This window comes from Carcharhinus amblyrhynchos, chromosome 6 (assembly GCF_965287045.1).
Source record: "Carcharhinus amblyrhynchos chromosome 6, sCarAmb.v2.hapA, whole genome shotgun sequence".
In the NCBI taxonomy this organism is placed as follows: Eukaryota; Metazoa; Chordata; class Chondrichthyes; order Carcharhiniformes; family Carcharhinidae; genus Carcharhinus; species Carcharhinus amblyrhynchos.
In genome coordinates this window covers 39,679,904-39,705,898 of record NC_137329.1, presented here as the reverse complement: position 1 = coordinate 39,705,898, position 25,995 = coordinate 39,679,904, and the positions used below count along the sequence as shown (strand labels likewise).

At 40.4% G+C, this 25,995-nt stretch overlaps 1 protein-coding gene across 2 annotated transcripts in view; it reads left to right on the top strand.

The window, feature by feature from the left end:
- The first annotated feature begins 740 nt into the window (after window positions 1-740).
- Window positions 741-25,995, top strand: part of mob2a (MOB kinase activator 2a) — a 230,675-nt gene continuing 205,420 nt past the window's right edge. The window contains exon 1 of one of the 2 annotated variants that reach the window (XM_080190268.1): window positions 741-787. In XM_080190268.1, coding sequence (XP_080046394.1) covers window positions 756-787 — 32 coding nt within the window. In that variant the 5' untranslated portion in view covers window positions 741-755. Of the gene's footprint in view, window positions 788-11,474; window positions 11,749-25,995 lie in introns of those variants that run through there. The other variant, XM_080190269.1, reaches the window with a different exon arrangement.

Below are 25,995 nucleotides of genomic sequence, written 5' to 3'. Positions count from 1 at the left end.
AAATCTGGTAAAATTGGACTCTAAGTGACCATGTTAATGGTGGGATGGTATTGTTTTCCTTTCATAACTATGGTAACTGTTTAAAATTACATACTATATATAGTTTTTTTTGTTTCGACTGACTGCACACATTCATGCTTTATCTTGGCATTTTGATACACAGCAAAATTCATTCTGTGCGTGGATGAAATAAATTAGAGGGAACATTGCTGTGGGCCATCATCAGTAGCAGAATTACATTCCAATGTAATCTGTAACCATGTGGCTTGGCATATCCTTCACGCTATCATCAGGCTTTCAAAGGAAGCAGGTGAGAACATTGCAAATGCTCTCACCTTCCAAAACTGTCTCAATGTGGGAGTCATTCCTTTAGGTGGGAAAATTGTAGATGTCACACTGTTAATTAAGATAGGTGAGGGAAAGAACCGGGGGAATTATATACCACTTAGTCTAAAATCAGTTGTTGGGCTATTATAAGAATCCATTATTAAGGTTAGAGTCATTCACCACCTTAAATTTTGAGCTGATCAGAGAGCTAGTATGAACTTGTACATCATGCCTGACAAACCTGACTGAAGTTTTTGAAAGGATGACTGAAGGTGTAGTTAAGAGAATGTCGAATAACAGGCTGCTATTTATATGATCTTCCAGAAGACATTTGATGAAATTCCTCACAAGAGACAGTTGTCTAAAGTTGATGTTCATGAAATTGAAGGCCAGTTATTGAACTGGATTGGAAATTAACTGGAAATCGGATGGCAGGAGACAGAGTAAGGATAACGATCAGGTAAGCTAATTGACTTGATGTGTCCTGCAAGGATCTGTGTTAAGGCCTCAAGTATTCATGGCATTTGTTAATAACTTAGATGAGGGGCTAAAAAAAACACATGTTGAAACTTGCCAATGACACAAAGATAAGTGGCATTGTAAGTTCTGGAGCTGAATGGATAAAATTACAAAGAGGTATTGATAGATTAAGTGAAAGGGCAAAACTCGAACAAATGGATTTCGATGTTGGCAATGTGAGATCATCCACTTTGGACCTCAAAATGAATAAAACATGATACTAACTAAATGGTGAAAAGCTAGAAACAGTGGAGGCCCAGTTACATAAATAAAGTGCTATGATCAGGTACACAAATGATCAAAAAGGCTAATGGAAAGCTGGTCTTTATACCTGGTGGACTAGGTTAGTGGTTCCCAACCTTTTCAGCAACAAGGTACACTTCAATGAGACAAAAAGTTCCATGGCGCACCCACTTTTTTCCACCTGATTCAATTGCTCAAAGATGTTACATTTACTTAGATTTAGTTTGGTTACAGTCTTACTAGAGAAGCTTGCAACATTCAATTGAAATTCAATGCATCAGAGCAAAATGCAATGTTGAGTAATTAGCACCTTACCAGGTCAGTTCAGCATTTAACTCACCATATCCATCATTGATAATTTACCATCAGCTTTCAAATTCAAGAGTTGCATTCATTAAACTTAACTGTGCACAAATAAAAGTCATTTCTCATTTTAGAATGATAATTTGATCATTCTTGGGGTGTTGGTATTGATGAAAATGCTGACATTTACTGTCCATTCCCAATTTCCCTCAGGAAAATAGAAGTGAGCTTTCTTCTTGAATAGTGTGCAGCTGTTTTACATAATGGCTTCTTGGGCCAGAAGGCAGCCAAGTATAACACCTTCCATGACCACCAGGAGTTTCAAAGCTAATTAAGAACTGTTTTTTGATGGGTGGTCACTGTTACAATGTTGGGAACATGCAGGGAATTTCCACACAGCAAGGTTTGAATTTGTTAAAGATGTTCTAATTGCAGCACTAAAATAGTGGCCACAATTTTCCAAAAGCACTGAATTGGTGGGAAAATTGTTCTAGATGCTGACTGTTTTATCCCTACCCAACAGCATGTTGGAGTGCCCTCAACATCCAAAATGCAGTAGTTCATGAAGGCAGTTCACCATCACCTTCCCAAAGGCAATTAAGAATGGGCTGTAAATGATGACCTGACCAGAAACACACGCACATCCAGTGAATGAAGAAATTAGGAAAAGAAGTTAGAAAAATATAAACAGTCCATGAATTTTTAGCTGGGTCGTTACTGGAAAATTTAAACTGTTTCAGTTAACAATCTTTTAATTCAAAATAATTGGTTTTAGAGTCATAATACATTCAGGGAGTCAAAGGGATAAATCTAAAGACTCAATAAGTTTTTAATCTAGAGATTGTATATTTAGACATTTAGCCAAAAAGAGTCTGCTGAATTCAAAAAGTGATTAAATGCAGTTGAAATGGGATTTGTTCTATGCTAAGCAGAGAGACCATTTTCTCTCTAATGCAACACACAATCTAAGTCAGCAGTCAGATCCATTAGCAATCCTACACTGGTCTTTTCAGAGATGTTCTGCATCACCCACTTACTTGATTTGGATGGTGACCATTTATATGGCATACTTATCAAAAGATTAGAAATTGGCAAAGCCCACATAGAACATAGAACATAGAACACTACAGCGCAGAACAGGCCCTTCGGCCCACGATGTTGTGCCGACCAGTTAAAAAACAATGACCCACTAACCTAAACCAATCCCTTTTCGTCCATAAACCTATCCACGGATCTCTTAAACGCCCCCAAACTAGGCGCATTTACAACTGCAGCAGGCAGGGCATTCCAATCCCTCACCACCCTCTGGGTAAAGAACCTACCCCTGACATCCGTCCTATAACTACCCCCCCCTTAATTTAAAGCCATGCCCCCTCGTGCTAGCTTTCTCCATCCGAGGAAAAAGGCTATCACTATCCACCCTATCTAAACCTCTAATCATCTTATATGTTTCAATAAGATCCCCTCTTAGCCGCCTTCTTTCCAGCGAAAACAACCCCAAATCCCTCAGTCTCTCCTCATAGGACCTCCCCTCCATACCAGGCAACATCCTGGTAAACCTCCTCTGCACCCTCTCCAAAGCCTCCACATCCTTCCTGTAATGTGGGGACCAGAACTGCACACAGTACTCCAAGTGTGGCCGCAGCAGAGTTGTGTACAGTTGCAACATGACGCTGCGACTCCTAAATTCAATCCCCCTACCAATAAACGCCAAGACACCGTATGCCTTCTTAACAACCTTATCTACTTGATTCCCAACTTTCAGGGATCTACGTACACATACACCTAGATCCCTCTGTTCATCCACACTATTCAAAGTCCTCCCGTTAGCCCTATACTCGACACATCTGTTATTCCTACCAAAGTGAATTACCTCACACTTCTCTGCATTAAACTCCATCCGCCACCTCTCGGCCCAGCTCTGCAACCTGTCTAAGTCTCCCTGCAAACTATGACACCCTTCCTCACAATCTACCACACCTCCGACTTTGGTCTCATCAGCAAATTTACTAATCCACCCAACTATACCCTCATCCAGATCATTAATAAAAATTACAAACAGCAGTGGCCCCAAAACAGATCCCTGAGGCACACCACCCGTAACCGAACTCCATGACGAATATTTACCATCAACCACCACCCTCTGTCTCCTATCTGCTAGCCAATTCCTGATCCAATTTCCTAGACTACCCTCAATCCCATACATCTGCATTTTCTGCAGAAGCCTACCATGGTGAACCTTATCAAACGCCTTACTAAAATCCATATATACCACGTCAACTGCCTTTCCCCCATCCACCTCTTTGGTCACTTTCTCAAAAAACTCAATAAGGTTAGTAAGGCACGACCTACCCGCTACAAAACCATGCTGACTATCTCCAATTAATTCATTACTCTCCAAATAACTATAAATCCTATCCCTAATAATTTTTTCTAAAACCTTGCCCACAACAGAAGTAAGACTCACCGGTCTATAATTCCCGGGGAAGTCTCTGTTCCCCTTCTTAAACAATGGGACAACATTCACTATCCTCCAATCTTCCGGTACTATACCAGAGACCAACGACGACCTGAAGATCAGAGCCAGAGGCTCTGCAATCACCTCTCTTGCCTCCCAGGGAATCCTAGGGTAAATCCCATCCGGACCAGGGGACTTACCTATTTTCAAATCCTCAAGAATATCCAGCACATCCCCCTTATCAACTGCAATACTGTCTATTTTACACCCCTGCAACCCAGTGTCCTCCTCAGCTATATTCATGTCCCCCTGCGTGAACACCGAAGAGAAATATTGGTTCAATGCCTCTCCAATCTCTTCCAGTTCCACACACAACTTCCTTCTGCTGTCTGTAACTGGCCCTAATCTTGCCCTAACCAACCTTCTGTTCTTGACATACCTATAGAACGCCTTAGGATTCTCCTTAATCCTATCAGCCAAAGTCTTCTCATGTCCTCTTTTAGCCCTTCTTAACTCACTCTTCAACTCCCTTCTAGCCAATCTAAAGCTTTCTAGTGCACTACCTGAGCCCTCAAGTCTCATCCGAACATAAGCCTCCTTTTTCTTTTTAACCAACGAATCAACTTTTTTAGTGCACCACGGTTCCCTAGCCCTACCAATTCCTCCTTGCCTGACAGGGACATACCTATCACGGACTCGCAGTAGCTGCTCCTTGAAAAAACTCCACATTTCGGACGTTCCCAGTCCCTGTAATCTCCTAGTCCAACCTATGCTTCCTAATTCTCTCCTAATAGCCTCATAATTACCCTTCCCCCAGCTAAAACTACTGACCCGAGGTTCATGCCTATCCCTTTCCATCACTAAGGTGAACGTAACCGAATTGTGGTCACTATCACCAAAATGCACACCAACTTCCAAGTCTAGCACCTGGTCTGGCTCATTTCCCAGCACCAAATCCAATATAGCCTCACCTCTAGTTGGCCTATCTACATACTGAGTCAAAAAACCTTCCTGCACGCTTTGTACAAAAACTGACCCCTCTAACAAGCTAGAGCTATAGCAATTCCAATCAATATTAGTAAAGTTAAAGTCCCCCATAACAATTACCCGATTACTTTCATTCCTAACCAGGATCGTCTCCGCAATCCTTTCCTCAACCTCTCTAGAACTTTTAGGAGGTCTATAAAAGACTCCCAACAGAGTGACCTCTCCTCTCCTATTTCTAATCTCTGCCCATACTACCTCAACAGACAAGTCCTCATCAAACTTCCTCTCTGACACTGTGATACAGTCCTTGACTAATAATGCTACTGCTCCCCCCCTTCTACCTCCTTCTCTACTCCGACTAACGCATTTGAACCCCTCATTTGAACATCTCAGGAACATTAACATAATCAGAAATCATTTTCTTGTAAATTTCTCAAAAATTCATGGAGAAACAATCTAAAATTAATCGACAGGTAAAAAGCCACCAAAGCTTGGTAACTATTAGTGCAGTATTAGGAAAGTACTAGGCTTGTACTCGTTAGAGTTTAGAAGAATGAGGGGAGATCTCATTGAGACATATAAGACGATGAATGGGATGGATAGGATAGAGGTGGAGAGACTCTTCCCGCTCAGAAAGGACAGTAGGACTAAGGGGCATAGCCTCAAGATAAAGGGGGGGGTGCGGTTTAGAACGGAGTTGAGGAGGAACTTCTTCACTCAAAGGGTGGTGAATCTCCGGAATTCTCTGCCTGTTGAAGTGGTGGAGGCTGCCTTGCTAAATATTTTTAAGACGTGGGTTCATGGGTTTTTGATAAGCGAGGGGATTAAGGGTTTTGGGGAGAGGGCGGGAATGTGGAACTGAGCCACAACAGATCAGCCATGATCTTATTGAATGGCAGGGCAGGCTCGAAGGGCTAGATGGCCTACTCCTGCTCCTATTTCTTATGAAAGTTGTTCCTTGTCAGAGATGCTGTCTTTCAGTCAAGCACAAATCGTGGTACTTCTGGAGCCGATGCATGCACACATAAGCAAACGTAAAAAGTGGAGTGATAGATGAGTTTCAGGACAAAACATGTCCCAGAAAGGCATGACCTAGGACACAGGATTAAAAGCTAAATTATAGGACAGATGGTTGTTCACCCTGCCAATGTGGCTTCTGCCCTTCTCACAGCACCAAACTGGCACTCACTGAACAAATGACAACCTTTGTCATTGTGATGCATCCACCCTCAGCTTTTGACATATTTGACAGCAACATTCTCCAATGCATCTCCTCTCTGTTCCAGTCCATTACTGGTCCCATTCCCTTTCTAAATGTGTGATAAAACTGAATTAGATTATCTGCTATCTTGTTAGACTTTGAACGGAGCTTTAAATCCTGCATTCTGTCCATCACAAGGACTGCCTATTTCCACCAGCTTGACACTCACCACTTCTACTGTGAGTTGAAATTCTTGTATATGCTTATCATGTTTGTTTGATGTTTGTTTTCTTGGATGTAACGTTAATAGCATTTTCTGTCAGCTGATCTTGCATCCTCTAGAATTCAGAGCATGCCTTAAATTAACTAATAGAAAGATCACAGGACAGTAAAATGAAATCCATATTCTGAAAACTATTTATTTTGTGCTTCAACAAAATTATCCATTTTGAAATGCTGACAGAAAACATATCCTCGGAGAAAAACTGAGCCTCTATACCTTTTTTTGATGTGTGTCAGCTTCGGCAAACATACTCTGAATCACATGGCTCTAGGTTCAAGGCCCACTCCAGGCTTGAGTACACAAATCTACAATCTGACATTCCAGATAACTACTAAGACAATTTTTTTTTAATTACACCGTAGGAGATGCCACCTTTTGGATGAGGTGTTAAATCAAGGCCTTATCTGCCGGTTTGGGGGGATGTTAGCACCACAGAATTTCAAAGAAGATCAGGGGTGTTATCTGTGAACGGGTCAATACTTCCACCTCCAATAAAATACAAAAAATATAGGTTATCTGGTGACTAAATTGTTGTTTGGGGTGGCACGGTGGTTAGCACTGCTGCCTTAGTGCGCCAGGACCTAGGTTCGATTCCAGGCTTGGGTGACTGTCTATGCAGAGTTTGCACAGTCTCCCCGTGACTGCGTGGCTTTCCTCCAGGGGTTCCGGTTTCCTCCCCACAAGTCCAAAAGACATGCTGGTCAGGTGGCTATGCTAAGTGCTCCCGAGTGTGCAGACATTTTTATAGAAACTTTGTTGGAGAGTCAATGTAAGTCTACTTGTGACACTCATAAATAAAATTTAAATGTGGGAACTTGCTACATGCAAAATTGGCCATCGTGTTTTCTATATTACAACAGTGACCACATTTCAAAAATACTTCATTAACTGTAAAGCTCTTCAAACATCAGGTGCTGGTCGTCATGAAATATTCAATATTAATACATTAATCTTTTCTTTTTCAACAATAGGTAACTGAACAGTTTGCATGACAAAACAGTGAAACATAACTTCACTTTCCTCACAATACAAAATGGAGATACTGTGCATTTTTTCTCCAAACAATGATTTTAAAAGTTTTCTTGCAGCTTTCACCTGCTTAAGCTTCCCTGCTGAACTGGCACAAATTTAAACAAAAAGCCCTTCTGCTGCTGACTATAAGCTGAAAGTGACATTGTTTGGCAAAACAGACTTCCCATAGAAATAAATTCCCAGCTGCTTTGAAGTTACACAGAAACAAAAGACCATTGACAACTGCATGTGTCATAATCCTCTTAGATAAACAATATCTTATCAGTATTTATTTCAAGTAATTTTTGATAATGACAAGGAAACCTACAATTGTGACGCCACCTGCCATACAAAATATACCTTAAAGAATTTACTGTGCACCTGCAGCAATTCACACCTCATGAAGCCATTAAGCCAACTTATTTGTTCAAGCTAGTGGCTTTTCTTTAAGAAATGATCGAGGTTTTAAAGTCTTGGATGCTATTTGTAGCCTGACAAGTTACCAGATTTTACAAACATCCTGCAGCATGATATCCCTTCAGGACCTTGCCTCATTCAGTGTCTCCAATTCTCCAAATTTACAGAAATTGTAGCAGATGGGACATGAACCATGCAAAGGTTCATTGACCACAGGCAAGATTTTCCAGTCTTGGTGCAAGCATAGCCAGAAAATCCCACCTACTGACTGCAAACCATTAACCCTGTTTCTCTCCCTCCACGGATGCTGCTGCCAGATTTGTTGGATTTTTGAGCATTTGCTGCTGTACAGTTGGTAGCACACTCTCCTCTGAATAACAAAGTTACAGGTTCAGTTCCTACTCCACAATTGAGCACAAAATTCCAGACTGATATTTCAGCGCAGTAATGCGAAACTGTGCTGTTGGAGGTGCTGTCTTTTTTTGTCTTTGATTACATTTATTCAAAACTACCACAAAGGTCTTCAATGCTTTCCAATTAAAACATGCCAATTAGCTGTAAATGAACCATGTGTATAGAGATGCTTGTGACAACTTATCTTGTATCTCTCTTTATAACAAATTGGATTTTAGGATTTCAAAAGTCAGGTCTACTAAATTACCCCATTACCTGAAATAATAATATCATTTATAATAAGTGGAAAGGACAAAAAGGACAGGCTCAATCACCAGTAACATTTTCCAAAAGGAAGTGCTCCTGTGTACAATCTTTAAGAGTTATGAACAAATAACCTACTAGACTTATAAAGATAATAACTTGGAAGCATATTGCTCTTACATGTTAGCAGCTCAGAGGAAAGTCACTTGAATTCACATCATTTTTCCCTCAAAACTCGTCATTCTGCATTTTCTTGTGAGGACTCCAGAGGAATCTAGTTCAAAAAGTTGGATAATACAATAAACTGAGGCCCTATCTGCCTGCTCTGATGAATGTAAAACAGCTTATAACACTACTTCAAAAGAATAGCAGAGGGATTAAACCTGGTGTCCTGACCAAAATTTATCCCTCAATCAACATCACAAAATGCAGGTTATCTGGTGATTATCACATTGCTGCTCTATTGACTCTGTCTACATTTTCCACTGCATTGGGAAAGCAGACAGCATAATCAACGACCCCACACACCCGGACATACTCACTTCCACCTTCTTCCATTGGGAAAAAGATACAAGAGTCTGAAAACACATACCAACAGAATCAAGAACAGCTGTTCCTGACTTTTGAATAGTCCTATCATATATTAAGCTGATCTTTCTCTTCACCCTACCTGTAACTGCAACACTATATCCTGCACCCTATCCTTTCCTTCTCCCCTACGAATGGTATGTTTTGATTGTATATCTCGCAAGAAACACTTTTCATTGTATCCCACTGCAAGTGACAATAATAAATCAATTGTCTTTGACAAGATACCGCATGGTAGGTTGTTGCATAAAGTTAAATCTCACCGGATCCAGGGTGAGGTATCTAAACGATACAAAATTGGCTTTTTGACAGAAACCAGAAGGTGGTTGTAGAGAGTTGTTTTTCAAACTGGAGGCAGTGTGCCTCAGGGATCAGTGCTGTTATTTGTCATTTATTTGGATGAGAATATAGGGGGCATGGTTAGTAAGTCTACAGATGACACCAAGATTGGTGGCATGTTGGACGGTGAAGAAAGTTATTTCCAATTGCAACGGGATCTTGATCAATTGGGCCAGTGAGCTCACGAATGGTAGCTGGAGTTTCATTTAGACAAATGCAAGGTAATGCATATTGGTAGATTGAAACAGGGCAAGACTTACACAGTTAATAGTAGGGCATAGGGGAGAGTTACAGAACAAAAGAGATCTAGGGTACATGTTCATAGCTCCTTGAAAGTGGAGTCACAGGTGGACAGAATGGTGAAGAAGGCATTTGGCATGCTTGGTTTCAACAGTCGGAATGTTGGATACAGGAGTTGGGGCGTCTTGTTGAAGTTGTACAAGACATTGGTAAGGCCACATTTGGAATACTGTGTGCAATTCTGGTCACCCTATTATAGAAAGGATATATTAAATTAGAAACAATGCAGAAAAGATTTACTTGGATGCTACCAGGACTTGATGAATTGAGTTATAAGGAGAGGCTGAATAGACTGGGACTTTTTTCTCTGGAGCATAGGAGGCTGAAGGTGACCTTATAGAGGTCCATAAAATAATGAGAGGCATAAACAAGATAGATAGTCAATATATTTTCCCAAAGATAGGGGAGTCTAAAACTGGAGGGCATAGGTTTAAGGTGAGAGAGGAGAGATCCAAAAGTGTCCAGAGGGGCAATTTTTTCACACAGAGAGTGGTGAGTGTCTGGAACAAACTGCCAGAGATAGTAGTAGAGGCAGGTACAATTTTATCTTTTAAAAAGCATTTAGACAGTTACATGGATAAGGTGGATCTGGAGGGATTATGGGCCAAATGTGGGCAATTGGGATTAGCTTAAGGGTTTTAAAAAAAAGATAATAGCAGCATGGACAATTTCGGCTGAAGGGACTGTTTCCATGTTATATACTTCTATGACTCTAAATCAAATCGCGTTTACTGTGTGAAAATTAGTTGCTGTGTTTTGGTGGGAGAGTGGTTAGTACTGCTGCCTCACAGCGTCAGGGACTCCTGGTTTGGGTCACTATCTGTGTGGAGTCTGCACATTCTGCCTGTGTCTGTGTGGGTTTCCTCTGGGTGCTCTGGTTTCCTCCCACAGTCCGAAAGACCGGTTAGATGGATTCCTTGGTGTACCCAAACAGGTGCTGGAGTGTGGCGACTAGAGGATCTTCACAGTACCTTCATTGCAGTGTTAATGTAAACCGACCTGTGACACCAATGAATAAACTTAAATCTTTGCAATAAATGATAGTTATTTCAGATAATGGGGTAATTTAGTAGATTCGACTTTTGAAAATCTTAAAATCTAATTTGTTATAAAGGGAGATACAAGAGTGATTAACGCTTCAAAAAGTTCTCAATTGCTTCACGATGTCTCGAGATACCTGGTACTCATTAAAAGTGTTTTGTGTGTGTGTGTGTGTGTGTGTGTGAGAGAGACCCTTTCCACTCTCCTCAGGTAGGAAGGTTTCCCCCACCTGCTCTCGTGCTCACCTGGTGGCCTGGCCTCTTTTAAAGGTCGTGCTTTCGGGTCGAACCAAGCAAACAGACTCAAGTTAAATCAGGACAAAGTAAAAGGGGCAGCTCCTCAAAAGGAGTACAGCCCTAACAAAATAAAATTACGAAGGAAACTTGAATACATCAGCTTAAAATGTGATTTTTTTTAGGTCAAACCAAGTAAACAAACTCAAATCAAATTAGGACAAAGTAAAAGGTGCAGCTCCCCAAAAGGAGGGGGAGCCGCTCGAACAAAAACAAAAGTACAAAGGAAACTTAAGACACGTCAAATCAAAATGTGATTATTAGGGTCAATAATGCACCCCAGCCCCTGCAGTGCCCAACGGACACTGCATACTCCCTCTCCAGGGATACCTGGCCGCGAACCTTGCTGCGGCAAAGGGGCAGACAGGCAGAATGGACTGAGCTGGTAGCTTGACAAGCAAAGAAACTACGTTTCCCAGCAGGCGGCGGTGTTTCCGGCGGAAGCAGCCGGTGACCCTAGCAGGGGGCGGGGCGGGCGATTGAGTGTTTACTTCCGGTCTGGCTGGAAGCGCCTCATCGGCTGAGTGAGTGTCTGTGGCCGGCTCCACAGTTCCACCAGCTGGGGCTCCCTCCCAGTGCACATATACACACACGCATACAGAGAGAGAGCAGTCTCCTGACTGACACTCACTCACTCCACTTTAAATGTCTGCCGTCCCTCGCCTTTTGGCACGGCTTCCACTTTGATGGTGTGGGACTGCGCCGTGGAGGGCTGGCTGGAGGAAGCTTGAAGAGGTGCCGGCGGCTCTTCAATCCGCTCAGCTATGGATTGGCTCATGGGGTGAGTGAAGGAACTTCAGAGAGAAAAGCCCAGCCAACTGAAGGGAAATGGGGTTTGAGTGAAGGAGCTGGCGGCTTGAGGCTGACCTGCTTGCCAGTCCTCCTGCCTTCTCTTTAATATAGTTCACCCTGGGCCGAAGTGAGGGCTGTTTCTGCCCTGACCTCGGCTGGCAGAGGCACTCCATTGAATGACAGAGGAACAGTTTCTGTAACTTCGATCCTGCAGTAAGCTGAAAGGGGCAGACAGTTCTTGTGTGTCCTTGCTGGGTTGGTGTTTAGTTTATTGGATTAACTTCTGTTTTATTATGATACTGCGGGCTGGCTAAAAAGTTTAAGTTTGTTTATTAGTGTCGCAAAAAAAATCCCACGATTACAGTTTCCACACTGCAATCATTTTGTTTAGTAATGAATGACTCGATCCGTTTGTTTAAAAACACTGAGCAGTGGTTACATTTTGTTTTCAAATAAGTAAGATAGGCAAAGGTCGGAGCGCGGTCTACCTATTTATGGAGAAGGCTTACTATAAACTGCACATGATAGATGTTCGGGGAGGAGAAAAATATTTATAGTGTTTGTAAACCCGGTCATAAAATTGCCATGTCATGTCAGAGTACAGCAAATATGTTGGTATATTTTACCCGGCGAAGCCAGTGGGTAATATTTTGAGAACGTTTTCTTTTAATAATTTATCATAACCGTCTGTTTTGGAGGTGGTAATTCTTTATTGGCAGAGTTTAGACTTTGTGTACTATGTTGTCCTGGCAATTCCTCCATTAGGATGTGACATGAAAAGCCTTTTGGGGACAGTTCTCTGGTTTGTTTATTGCACAGTTATTTAATTCTACAAACTTGTTTAGCAGCTTGCCATGTTTATCTTACTCAAAATATGCACCTTTACAAGCAACTAGGAAATATTACAAGCTCCCATTTAAAGTTTAAGTATTAATATAAACTTTACCAGTTGTAAAACTAAATAAACATTGGGACTAGAATAATGCAGTGTGTAAGAACACAGAGAAGCTGGAGTAGACTATTTGGCCCCTCAACCCTCCTGTGCCAGTCAGCAAGATTGTGGCTGACTTGATTATGACCTTAACTCCCTTTTCCTGCCTTCCCCCTCTCCCCCCACTCCCTTGCTGATCAAAAATTTGTCTAATTCATTCTTGAATATATTCGGTGAAGTAATCTCCACTACTATATGTGGAAGAGATTTTCAAAGATTGACAACTCTCTGAGAGGAGTCATTTCTCCTCCCTTCCATCTTAATTTATTTTGAAACTGTGCCCCCTTGTTCTAGATTCCCTATGAGGGGAAGTGACCTCTTGGCATCTAGCCTGTCAAGTCACCTTAGAATCTTAAGTGTCAATTCAATTCATCCTTCTAAATTCCATTGTGTATAGGCTGAAGCTGCTCAACCTTCAAGACAGAATCATGAGCTCAGGAACCAAGATCTTCTGAACTGTTACCAAATGTGACTAAATCCCTTCTTAAATAAGGAGACCAAAACTGTAAACAGTACTCTAGATATGAGTTCAAAATTGGGACAGTATCTGTCAGATCAGTCAGACAATGCTATGACACAGTCTTATGCACAGAACATTATGCTTTTTAACCAGTGTTCCAGGCTTTTCCATCACTATGCCAAGATTTTCACCCTCAAACTGAATGTGAAATTCTATTGTGTTATGATGAGTTCATAAATCAGATCTGTCTGATTGCATATGACCAGATCTAAAATGGTTTGTTTCCTGGTTGGTTTCGGAATGCATTGTTCTCAGAAACCAATACACTGTGGATTCATCTCAAGGCTGTCTCTGAGAAGTTGATCTGTCCAATCTGTATGAAACTTAAAATCGTGCTTTCCTTCTTTTAAATCCCCTTATTTTTAGCTTTGTAAGCTCTTACACAGTGTACCGACTGGGGCTTATAAACTGCTCCCGCCAGTGAATTATTTCTTCTTGCTGTTTCTTATCATAACTCAAATTGATTCTGCATCTTGATCGTTTCCTGTTACTATATAGTTCTCGTCCTTTACCCCACCTCCTTTTTTCATTTTTCGTACCGTTCCAAAACATCAAATATCTTTGAATATTCACTTCCCAGATTTGGTCACTTTACAACCTTGTCTCTGTAATAGCTATCATTATCAGATCCATTTATTTCTATTTGTGCTGTTAATTGATCTATCTTGTTATGAATGCTGCATGCATTCAGTTAAAGAGCCTTTAGTTCTGACTTATTCACGTTTTTCCCAGCAAAGACCTATTTGTTTGTGCACTCTTATGCTTAAATGTCCTGGCCCTTCCTGATGCACATTGTTTATCATTACCTTTTTGCTACTCTGGACAATTGCCTTGTCGTTGTGAACTTTTTACATCTTTCCTCACGTGGACCAACTTCCCAACTATTTTGGTTAAAACTTTCTATGGTTCTCGTTATACAGTTGACCAAGGCATTGGTCCCAGCACAGTTCAAGTGAAACTTGGCCCAATGATACAGTTCCCTCTTACTCTATAACCAATGCCTATGAATCAAAATCCAATCTCCTCCCACATCCATTTTTATAATTCTGAAGAGGAGATAGAGTATAATCTGATATGGCACAGATGAACAGGTGTAATTTTATGGAAATATTTCAGTTTGGTATCACTGTCCTTGATTGCATAGCGTTGCATTCTGATAACTCCATCACCCTGAGTATTGTTATAAAATATTATTTGAATGCAACATTTTCTTCTTGACTTTAATTGGCGTATTTGATCAGAAATCTTAATTCGTATTGTACTTTTTGCCAAATTTTGGAAAGAACTTTTATGATCTTACAAATGAAGGTGTTAATTTCTCTGTGATGCTCCTCAGAGAACAGGTCAGGAAAATCATCAATGCGATTGAACAATTTGAAAACATAAAAGTGAATGATCCTGGAATATACCAAGTAGCGTCAGCCTCCAATTTTCAAAATTACATTTATTGTTCAACATTGGTAAAGAATAAACTTGGATCAGATTTGAAGGGGTGTGGTAGCATCCTGGTTTTGTTACTGTACTACTAATTCAGCCTAATGATCAAGAGCCCAAAGTTCACATCCCATTATGGCATCTGGGGAATTTGAATTCAGTTAGTTAATTATATAAATCTGGAATAGCAACCATGAATTATGAAGATTATTGTAAAAACACAACTGGTTCAATGTCCTTTTGTGAAGTAAGTCTAACATCTTTAAGTGGTCTAGGTTACATGTGATTCCAGACCCACGACATTTTGATGCCTTTGAAATGGCCTTGCAAGTCACTCCGTTTCAAAACAGCTATATTTTTTAAAAAACTGGTCTACCTGGTGTTGATTTCAGCATCGTGACAAAGGCACACCCTGCCTGGCTGACCCTACAGAAATCTCCTCGCTAACATCAGGAGACTTGAATAAAAATTGAGAGTGCCTCACAGCCTAGTTAAGGACAGCCTAACAACCAGATGCACAAATAATCATATCTTTCAGCCAATATCCCAGGCTCTTCTATCACTTATTGCTGACTATGCCATGTCCCACCTGAAGAACAGACATATCAAACCTGATGGCACACTGCTATATAGTTGGGTGAGAGAGGCCCTGCAATTCCTCAACATTGATGTTGGACCCCATGAAACCTTGTGACATCAGGTCCAACATGAGCAAGGAAATCTGCTGCTGTTCGCCATCTATCATGGGTGTTCAGCAACAGCAAAATAATATTCCATCATAATCTGTAAACACATGGTCTGGCATATCGCTCATTCTTTTCATAACTGCCAAAGCAACAGACTGACTGTTGTGCAATGAGGGGTGGAAATGAGCATGTCAGGACCATAAGACGTAGGAGCACAATTAGGCCACTCGGCCCAACGAGTCTGCTTCGCCATTCGATCGTGGCTGATATTTTTCTCCTGCCTTTTCCCCAATAACCACTGATCCCCTTTTTAATCAAGAGCCTATCTATCTCTGTCTTAAAGACAATCGGTGACCTGGCTTTCTGATGCTGGGACCACAGCTTTTCACAATATACATTGATTTGGAAGAAGGAACTGAAGGCACCGTTGCTAAGTTTGCAGATGATACAAAGGTATGTAGAGGAACAGGTAGTATTGAGGAAGCAAGCAATAAGTTCCACAGATTTACCACTCAATGGCTGTAGAAGTACCTCCCCATCTCTGTTTAAAAGGATCGCCTTAAAAGGATCGCCCCTTTAGTCTGAGGTTGTGCCGTCTGGTTTGAGTTTCTCCTACCAGTGGAAACATCTTATCCACGTCCACTCTATCCAGGCCTCGCAGTATCTTGTAAGTTTCAATAAGGTCCCCCTCATTCTTCTAAACGCCAACAAGTACAGACCCAAAGTTCTCAACCGTTCCTCATTCGACAAGCCCTTCTTTCCAGGGATCATTCTTGTGAATCTTCTCTGGACCCTTTTCAAGGCCAGCACGCTCTTCTTAAATACGGGCCTAAACTGCTCACAATACTCCAAATGGGGTCTGACCAGAGCCTTATATAGCCTCAGAAGTACATCCCTGCTGTTGTATTCTTGCCTCTCAACATGAATACTAACATTGCACTTGCCTTCCTAACTGCCAACTGAACCGGCGTGTTAATCTTAAGAGAATCTTGAACATTGACTCCCAAGTCCCTTTGTGCTTCTGATTTCCTAAGCATTTCCCCATTTAGAAAATAGCCTATGCCTCCGTTCCTCCTTCCAAAATGCATAATCTCACATTTTCCACATTGTATTCCATCCGCCACTTCTTTGCTCACTTCTGAGCCTGTCCAAGTCCTTCTGCAGTTCCCCTGCTTTCTCAATACTATCTGTTCCTCCATGTATCTTTGTATCATCTGCAAACTTAGCAATAGTGTCTTTAGTTCCTTCCTCCAAATTGTTACTGTATATTGTGAAAAGTTGTGGTCCCAGCACCTACCCCTGAGACAAGCCGCTAGTCACGTACTTACTTCCTGAAAAAGACCCCTTTATCCCCACTCTCTGCTTTCTGCCAGTCAGCCAATCTTCTATCCATCCCAGGGTCTTATCCCTAACACAATGGGCTCCTTAACTTTATTTAACAGTCTCCTATGTGGTACCTTGTCAGAGGCCTTCTGGGAATCTAACTAAATCAGGTTCCCTAGTCCTCCTTTATCTAACTTCCTTCTTACCTCCTCAAAGAACTGACAGGTTTGTCAGACGTGACTTCCCCTTGACGAAGCCTGACTCAGTCCTATTTTAACATGCACTTCCAAGATCTCATCTTTAATAATGGGTTCTAAAATCTTGCCAATGACTGAAGTCAGGCTAACTGGGCTGTAATTTCCTGTCAGCTGCCTCCTTCCCTTAAACAGCGGTATTACATTAGCTACTTTCTTGTCCTCTGGGACCCTTCCTGCCTTCAGTGGTTCCTGAAAGATCACCACCAATGTGTCCACAGTTGCCTCAGCTGTCTCTTTTAGAACGCTGGGGTGTAGACCAATCGGTTGAAGTGATTTATCCACCTTCAGTCTTTTCAGTTTCCCCAGAACCACCTGCTTAGTGAAGGTCACTACACTCACCGTGCCCCCAACCGTCCTGGAGTTCTGGCATCCCACTGATGTCTTCCACCATGAAGACTGATGCAAAGTAACTATTCAGTTCCTCTGCCATTTCTTTGTTTCCTATCATTGCATCTCCAACCTCATTTTTCAGTGGTCCAATGTCTATTTTTGCTTCTTTCTTTTTATAAGTTGAAAAAATCTCTTCCTATCCTCTTTTATATTACTAACTAGCTTACGGTCATATTTCACTTTCTCCCTTATTGCGTTTTTAATTGTCCTCTGCTTGCTTTTAAAAGCTTCCCAACCCTCTGGCTTCCCACGAATCGTCACCATTTTATATGCTTTTTCTTTTGCTTTGGAAGCGAGCATGTCAGGACCAGCACCAGGCAAACCTAAAAACAATCTGCCACCCTGGTAAGGCTGCAACACAGGACTATCTGCAGCCTCAGCAATAAAAGGACCTGCTGTAGATAGAGTTAAGTGATCCCACTACGAATGGGACAGACCATCAAGTCATGAATGGTGGTGGACAATTCAACAACTAATGGAAGCAGCAGAGCAAATAATTCATGTGAGAGCAGTTTATAGGCCCCAGTGTGACAATTTATAAAACTCGAAGTAATCGGGGCTTGTAAGAAAGATATCACAATAATCGTGTTTGAACATTCCCATCCTCAGTGAGCAGGGAGTCCAGTTTGTTGGTGCAAAAGACAAGGCTGAAGTATTTGCACTCCTCCATCTTGGCCTCCTCCTGAGATCCCTACCATCGCATATTCCAGTCTTCAGACAGTTCTACTCACTGTCCTTGAAAAGAGGACGTGATATTAAGCAATGGCTAAGTGTGCAGGATACAACAAAAGTTATGGGTCCTAACAATATTCTGGCATTACTATTTCTGAATCCCCTATCATCAATACCTATTGTGATGGTCCATTGATCAGAAACTAACTCTATCAGCTGTATAAATATGGTGGCTACAAGAGCCAATAACACAGTTCCTGACTCCCCCATAGCCGCCTTCCACCAACAAGCATACATCAGGAATGTGATGAACACATAAGAACTAGGAGCAAGAGTAGGCCATTGGGCCCCTTGAGCCTGCTCTGCCATTCAATAAGATCACGGCTTATGTTTTTGTGGACTCAACTCCACTTACCCGCCCGCTCACCACCCTTAATTCCTATACTGTTCAAAAATCTATGCCTTAAAAACATTCAATGAAGTAGCCTTAACTGCTTCACTGGGCAGGAAATTCCACAGATTCACAACCCTTTGGGTGAAGAAGTTCCTCCTCAACTCAGTCCTAAATCTGCTCCTTATTTTGAGGCTATGCCTCCTAGTTCTGATTTCACCTGCCAGTGGAAACAACCTCCCTGTTTCTATTTTATATACTCCCTTCATATTTTTATATCTTTCTGTAAGACCCTTCTTCATTCTTCTAAATTCCAATGAGCATTGTCCCAGTTCTACTCAGTCTTTCTACATATTCTAACCCTCTCAACTCCAGAATCAACCTAGTGAAACTCCTCCACACCCTCTCCAGTGCCAGAATATCCTTTCTCAAGTAAAGAGACCAAAAGTATGCACAGTACTCCAGGTGTGGCCTCATCAGCACCTTATACAGCTGCAACATAACCTCTCTTTTTAAACTTCATCCCTCTAGCGATGAAGGACAAAATTCCATTTGCCGCCTTAATTACCTGCTGTACCTGTAAACCAATTTTTTGTGATTTATGCACAAGGACAGCCAGATCCCACTGCACAGCAGCGTGCTGCAATTTTTTATCATTTAAATAAAAATCCATTTTGGTCTTATTCCTACCAAAATAGATGACCTCACATTTACCAACATTGTGCTCCATCCGACAAACCTTTGCCCACTCATTTAAACTATCTGGATCCTTTTTGCAGACTTTCAATGTCCTCTGCACACTTTTGCTGTACCATTCATCTTTGTGTTATATGCAAACTTTGACGCACTACACTTGGTCCTCAACTCCAAATCATCTACTTAAATTGTAAACAATTGTGGTCCCAACACTGATCCCTGAGGCACACCACTAGTCACTGATCTCCAACCAGAAGAACGCCCATATATGCCTGCTGTTTACTTTCGGCTAGTTAACACTCCACTTGCCTGGATGGCTGCAGTTCTTACAACACTCAAGAAATCCAACATCGTCCGGGTCAAAGGAACCTGCTTGACTAGCACCAATCACACTACTGTAAATATTCACTGATGCACTGTGGCTGCAGTATGTACCGTCTACAAGATGCATTACAACAACTCTCCAGTGCTTCTTTGGCAGTGTCTCCCAAACCATTAACCAACTACCAGGATTAGGGCACTTTTTATTCAGATTCAGATCTTTAATTTGTCATATCTGTTTAGCATTTATAAGCTGAATAAGTAGATATAAAATTCAACTTAAATTGCTTATACTACAATAAATAATGGAATATATATTTGTTTTTAAATGATACTTAACATTTGAAACTAAACAATCTGGAGTTCAGTATATAGAAGCTAAGAAGTGAACAATGGGTGACAAATGGGACATTAGTGGACATGTATGTCAGGCCTCATTGATGGATTTAACTTCTGCACTATAACACAAATGAAGAGGGCACTCCATAGAATGCAATTTTTGCGTACCATGCTATTTCAAGTATGCAGCATTTCATTGAGGCTTTTCTGGTTGACGTTCCATCACTACAAAGCTCGGAAAAGTCTTTCAGAGCTTCTGTTTCAGAGGAGTCTTCAGGCCAATTCACGTCCAACAACTTGCTTTGAAAATTCTGCTCGTATTTTGACAGCTGTGACAAATTGCACTACGGAAGTGGAGACAATCCAGAGCATTCCAAAACAACCGACAACATTCTTAAAAAAAATAGTCAATTTGCCCCCTACATCCCAATGGTCATAAACCTTAAGAAAAACTCCATGATTCAAATCCATATCATCAGTAGAAACTGGTTGGTCCTTCCTTGGCCCATACTCTGTAAGTGTACTAAGTTTTGTTGAAATCTGCCCATTAGCTATTGTGATATATTGTGGAAACATTAACTTGTTCCATCTTCAGTGGCAGAGGCAATAATGCTGGTGAACATAATTTCCAGTGTCTATTTGCGGAAGTTTTTAATATTTATAACGCGGAGAAATTTTATTAGAATGATCTCTTTCTTACTGGACTTTTGTTTTGGATTATCTCCTTGAGAAGTTAAGGTGTGGAATTAAACAAGTAACTCTTCATGTTGTGGGTGCTCATTAATTAATTAATAGTTGCCAGTATACTGCAACATCTCAGTTACAAAGTTATTTTTGATCCCATTTCCTGTTACTTATCAAGCAGGTGTAATATCACAGCACATACAATAGTTATGGCATTTCCCTTGAACATCGCACACTAAATTGGTGCGTACTTAAAGGTAAAAAGTGAGTTGTCTGGCTTACCATTGAAAAGTTTGCCTATTAAATCATCAATTTCTATATCTCAGTGGGATGCAATGTGATTGTTAAAAGCTGATCCAGCGTGAAATATCAGTATTTTATATGGGCTATTGAGCTGTAATGTAAGAGCTAATTTTGGTAATTTGAAATTGGATCTACTGAAAAATGCTATCTGTATTTTATGTTTGCATCTTCAATGTATGTTTGTTAATTCTATTTAAAAGTTGTTCACGGGAGAGGGATAAAAGTCAGGGTAGTTTCATCAGTGCTTAAAAAAAAATCATTTTGGTAATGTGTAACCAATGGTGTATTTCTTGAATTTAATTGAATACTTGGTAACTTTACATTCAGTGCAGTGTAGAATTATTATTAAGGTGGGGCCTTTCAATTGTGACTTCTGTTAAATGATGTCAGAATTAAAAGATACAGAATTAAACGCAACAGATTTATCAGTACAAGTTTGGACAGACAGTATTGCATAATTTGATCCCTTGATTTAACCGTCTATTTTAAGAGTAGGAAACTTTTTTGTGTTTTGTTTTCCTGTTTTTTTTTAAAAATTTTCCTTTATGCTGTTATCTCAACAGAATTGTATCTAATGTCCTATTCTACATCTATAACAAGCATTAATAGAATTCTGGTTTGTGATTTCAGCAGCAAAGATCAAAGTCAACTTGAAGTACTGATAAATTGTAGGATGTTTCAGTGCTTATGTTTCTGAAGCAGTTCTGCTGGTACCTATTGCTTTAGAACTGCCTACGATAGTGGAAAAGATTTGCTCTGATATGGTATCCATGTGTATACCTTATTTTTTTGAAAATGGGATCATCAGAACCAATGTAATTGTGCAGCAGACGAAAGTTTAGTTGAGTTTAGATTTTGTATTAGTCTTGAGGGAAATTAGGTGGGCTGTTCTTTTCTATTATTCTGACTTGAAGAGACTGTCACATTTTCCCCTTGTTTTGCTTTTGTACTGGAATAGAAACACACTTTTCATCATCACTTTTCTGAATTAATAATGGTTTGTTTCCCCACTTTCCAGTCTGATAGATGTGGTACAGTTTGAGGGTTGATAACACAAATCTGAGCTCAACAAATAGGAGGGAATACATTGGTAAACTGCTTTTTTGGTACGTGATGAAATCTTTGCACTAATTATTTTCAATGGGATAGCTGAAAACTGGAGTTGATTGGTGTAATTGAGTGATTTTTGTCTGTCTTCCATTGAAAGTTTCATGAATGTTAGCAGAAATGAAATGAATACTTGTATGTTTTGTGGTAAATCTGCTGTCAGGAGTGACACTGACCGATGTGGATTTGGAAACTTCCTGATTTTGATATCCAGCCGTTATGTTCAGTATGTTGATCTCAGCTGGAGCATCAGTATAAATATTCAAATTGATTTCAACCCCTCCCACCCCATTGACAAGAAAGGAAATAAAAAATCAGCTGATTCCAACATGTAATTGCCATCCAGAGATATCTGTTAGAAAATGGATATTGAGTGAATACAGATCGTACTCTGTTATGATGCCCACTTCTGCCATGAGTCAGGCAATATCTATTGTTGAGTTTTTTTATACAATTAATGGCTACATGGATGAGTTCTTGGAGAACTGTCAAATCCCACGAACAGTACCTTTTAAATCTTTCCTTTTTGGAAAACAAAAAACATAAAAGGGAACATTTAACCTGTTGTGTCCAATATTTAAATTTGAATACATTTTTAAAATATCTAAAGTATATTTCCAATGACAGTTTGCATTTGCAATGATACGTCATAGATAATTTAAAGCGTTAAATGTACTATCCCGAGTTTGCGGTCTTTTTCATTCCTGTCTCCTGGCTCAGTTTAACCATTTTGTATATAAATTTAATGGAAGTTGAGTATTTCATCAACCACATATCAATATGGGTGACATTAACTTGAAGTAGGTAATAAATTTGAATATGGTAGCTTTAAAGTTGTAGTTATCATTCTGCTGCACAATGCATTTACAGCGAGTAAAAAAGCAAATAAAAATGCTTAAAAGAACATCCTTGCTAAATTAAACTATTTACCCTCAGTGCACTTTACTTTTAATGTGGCACAATAGTTGGATTAAATCCACAGGGTTTGTGATGTAAATGCTTTTCTTTTAAATTTCAGGGTGCAGAAGTGGTAAGACTTGTGTTTGTGACAAGGAATTGTTAGGAAATGGTTAACTAAATTATCAAAGCTCATTAGGTATTCAACTGGGAGGAGAACTGGGCATTCATTCAGGGATTGATGGTAGATGTGGCTCAGACGGATGTACTTTAATCATTAATGCAATGTTATATTCATATGTCAGATATTTAATGCGTGATTTGGCAATCATATCTCTTCTTCGATGTCTGGTTGCTGTAAATGATACAGAGCCTTTGTTGTTCAAAGTTTCCTCTGACTCATGATTTATCTATATTGGGTTCACCTTGTCAGCTCCAGAGGATTTTAATCCATTTTAAGCCTAAAAGAAAGTTTAAAATTCAAAACTTCCTGCTGCCACCATCCTTTATTTTTTTGTTTGTGCCTTTGGCATTTCAATGGGAGACTGCTATTTATTGCTCATCTCCCTTTCAGAGTAAAGTTTATTTTGACAATAGCTTTTAAGTTAATGTACTTTAGAAAACTGGAAACGTAATTTGGCAGCGTCTCTTTTTTGATTTGTTACTTACCTAATGCTACTGCAAATGCTGAGATGGAAATGGGGTTTGGGAGTAAATGCAAGTAGCAGTGCAATATCTTTGTAATGCTGTTTCTGGTGACTGCTGAAATATCTGAAAATGTATGCCAAGTTTGCTTGCCACATATCCAGGAGAATTATTTTCCACTTGTTTTGGTTAAAATAAAACAGTGCATCAGCTCCATACTTATCTTTGAGTGCTAGCCATGACTCAGTGGCAGCACTCTGACCTCTGAATCAGAACATTGTGGGTTAAGTTGCATTCTGGAAATTGCGCACAATCTAAGCTGCAAGTCCAGTGCAGTATGTTATTGTAGTACCAGAGGTGCCAACTTTCAGCTAAGACATTAAACATCTTCCATCTCTGATGGACTTGAAGTCTGATTCCACTGTATGGAAGAAGAACAGGGGAGTTATTAACAATATTATTAAAATAGGCTACCTGGCCATTATCATATGCTATTTGTGAGATATTGCTAAGTACAAATTGTGACACGTTCCCCCACAAGTTTGTTTGTTTGTTTATTTATTAGTCACAAGTAGGCTTACATTCACACTGCAATGAGGTTACTGTGAAAATCCCCTAGTTGCCACACACTCCGGCACCTGTTCGGGTAAATTGAGGAACAATTTAGCGTGACCAATTCTCTTAACCTGTACACTCCAACTCACCTGCACATCTTTGGATTGTGGAAGGAAACTGGATCACCCAGAGGAAACCCACGCAGAAACAGGGAGAATGTGCAAACTCCACACAGACAGGGACCAAGCCAGAAATCGAACCCAGGTCGCTGGAGCTGTGAGGCAGCAGTGCTAACCACTCTCTCACCCCCAATGTGGAAGTGACTTTAACAGATATTTAATTGGCTGTAAGAAACTTTGGGACTCTAAAGTCTTTATTTGCATCAATTCTATCTAAACATTGACAATTTCAAACTGGCTGTTCACATTAATTAGCTATGAGCCTAATCTTTAGTGTTTGGGGAAGTTCCATATAGGCCTTGGATCAGTCCAGCCTTAGATTGGTATTCTGCATGACACTTAATCTAAGAAAGTAGTCCTGCACTGCTTGATGCAGAGTACTGTGTAACTGCAAACTGGTGGAACCTTCTCAAATTTAAAAATTAGAGAGCCTACTACACATTTTAATTGTCAAAAGTGCTGACAGGACAGAGTAAGCAGTAGAGGTTCTGTTTTTTTTAAGTATGCAGCGCAAAGCCCTCCTTTCTGTTACTTGAAAGCCGTTTGATTTCTTGTTTAAAAGTCTTTCATTTTCATTACCTATATGATGGCAAGGTTTCAAGATAATTCTTCACCTATTGTAGTTATTTAAAAACATGCACCTCTACTTTGGATATACTCTCTTACACCAAAGAAAAAATGTAACATTGAATCTCAGTGATACTGAGAACTAATAGTTATGGGTCATTCAATGAGTGTCACCATTGTGTCTGCTCATGTACTCAGGCAATAAATCATAGATCATAAAACAGTGAGGGTGGAGAAGAAATTGAGGGAAAAAATTGAAATGCTGTTGTAGGAAACGAGAAAAAATATGTAATAAAACCCAAAGTGGGAATCTTGAGAAACGAAAAGTGAGCAAAAGTTAAGTTTGCTGCAAGTGACGACTTGCATTTATTTAGCACCTTGGTGAAACTTCTCGAGGTGCTTCACAAGATTGTTACCAAAAAGGGCAGCACGATGGCACAGTGGTTAGCACGGCTGCCTCACAGCACCAGGGACCCAGGTTCCATTCCAGCCTCGGATCACTGTCTGTGTGGAGTTTCCTCCGGGTGCTCCGGTTGTCTTCCCACAGTCCAAAGGTGTGTGGGTTAGGTTGATTGGCCATGCTAAATTAACCCTAGGTGTCATGGAGATTAGCAGGATAAATATCTGGGGTTACGGGATAGGATCTGCGTGGGATTGTGATTGGTGCAGACTCGATGGGCCAAATGGCTGCCTCCTGCACTGCAGTAATTCTATGATTCAAACAAAATTTAGCAAGCAGATAGGCCTAAAAAACAGCAGAAAGCAAGCATTTATTTTATTCTTGGAGAAGGTTTTAATTGTGGAGACAGAAACAGACTTCGTTACATGCTGGCACAGTACCAGCTTGTTACAATGCTATCAGAAGCTTCTGTACACTTTAGAAGGGAGGTTTTATTTGTCAACTGTCAGAGTTCGTAATCTCCTGATTAAGTACAAAGTTTAAACATCATGTTTACATTTGTATTAATGACCCAAAATTATGCGTATGCTTTCGCTTATTTTGTAGCTTTAGTTGATTTTGGATGTGGGAATTAAAGGAAAACTAGATGTCATCATTTGAAAATTGGATGACTGATTAACTATTGACACTGTATAGGGCTTGTAGCTAAACTATGCTGGTATGTTAGCAAAATTGCAGATTTTGCCTTACCACCAGAAGGCTCCTGAGTATTCTGCAGTGTGGGAAGAAGTTATAATAAAAGGATGCTACAGTTAAGGTTTGAAGAAGCCTTGGGAGCCATTGGTGCAGCTGTTAGTTATAGTTTGAACCTTTATAGTT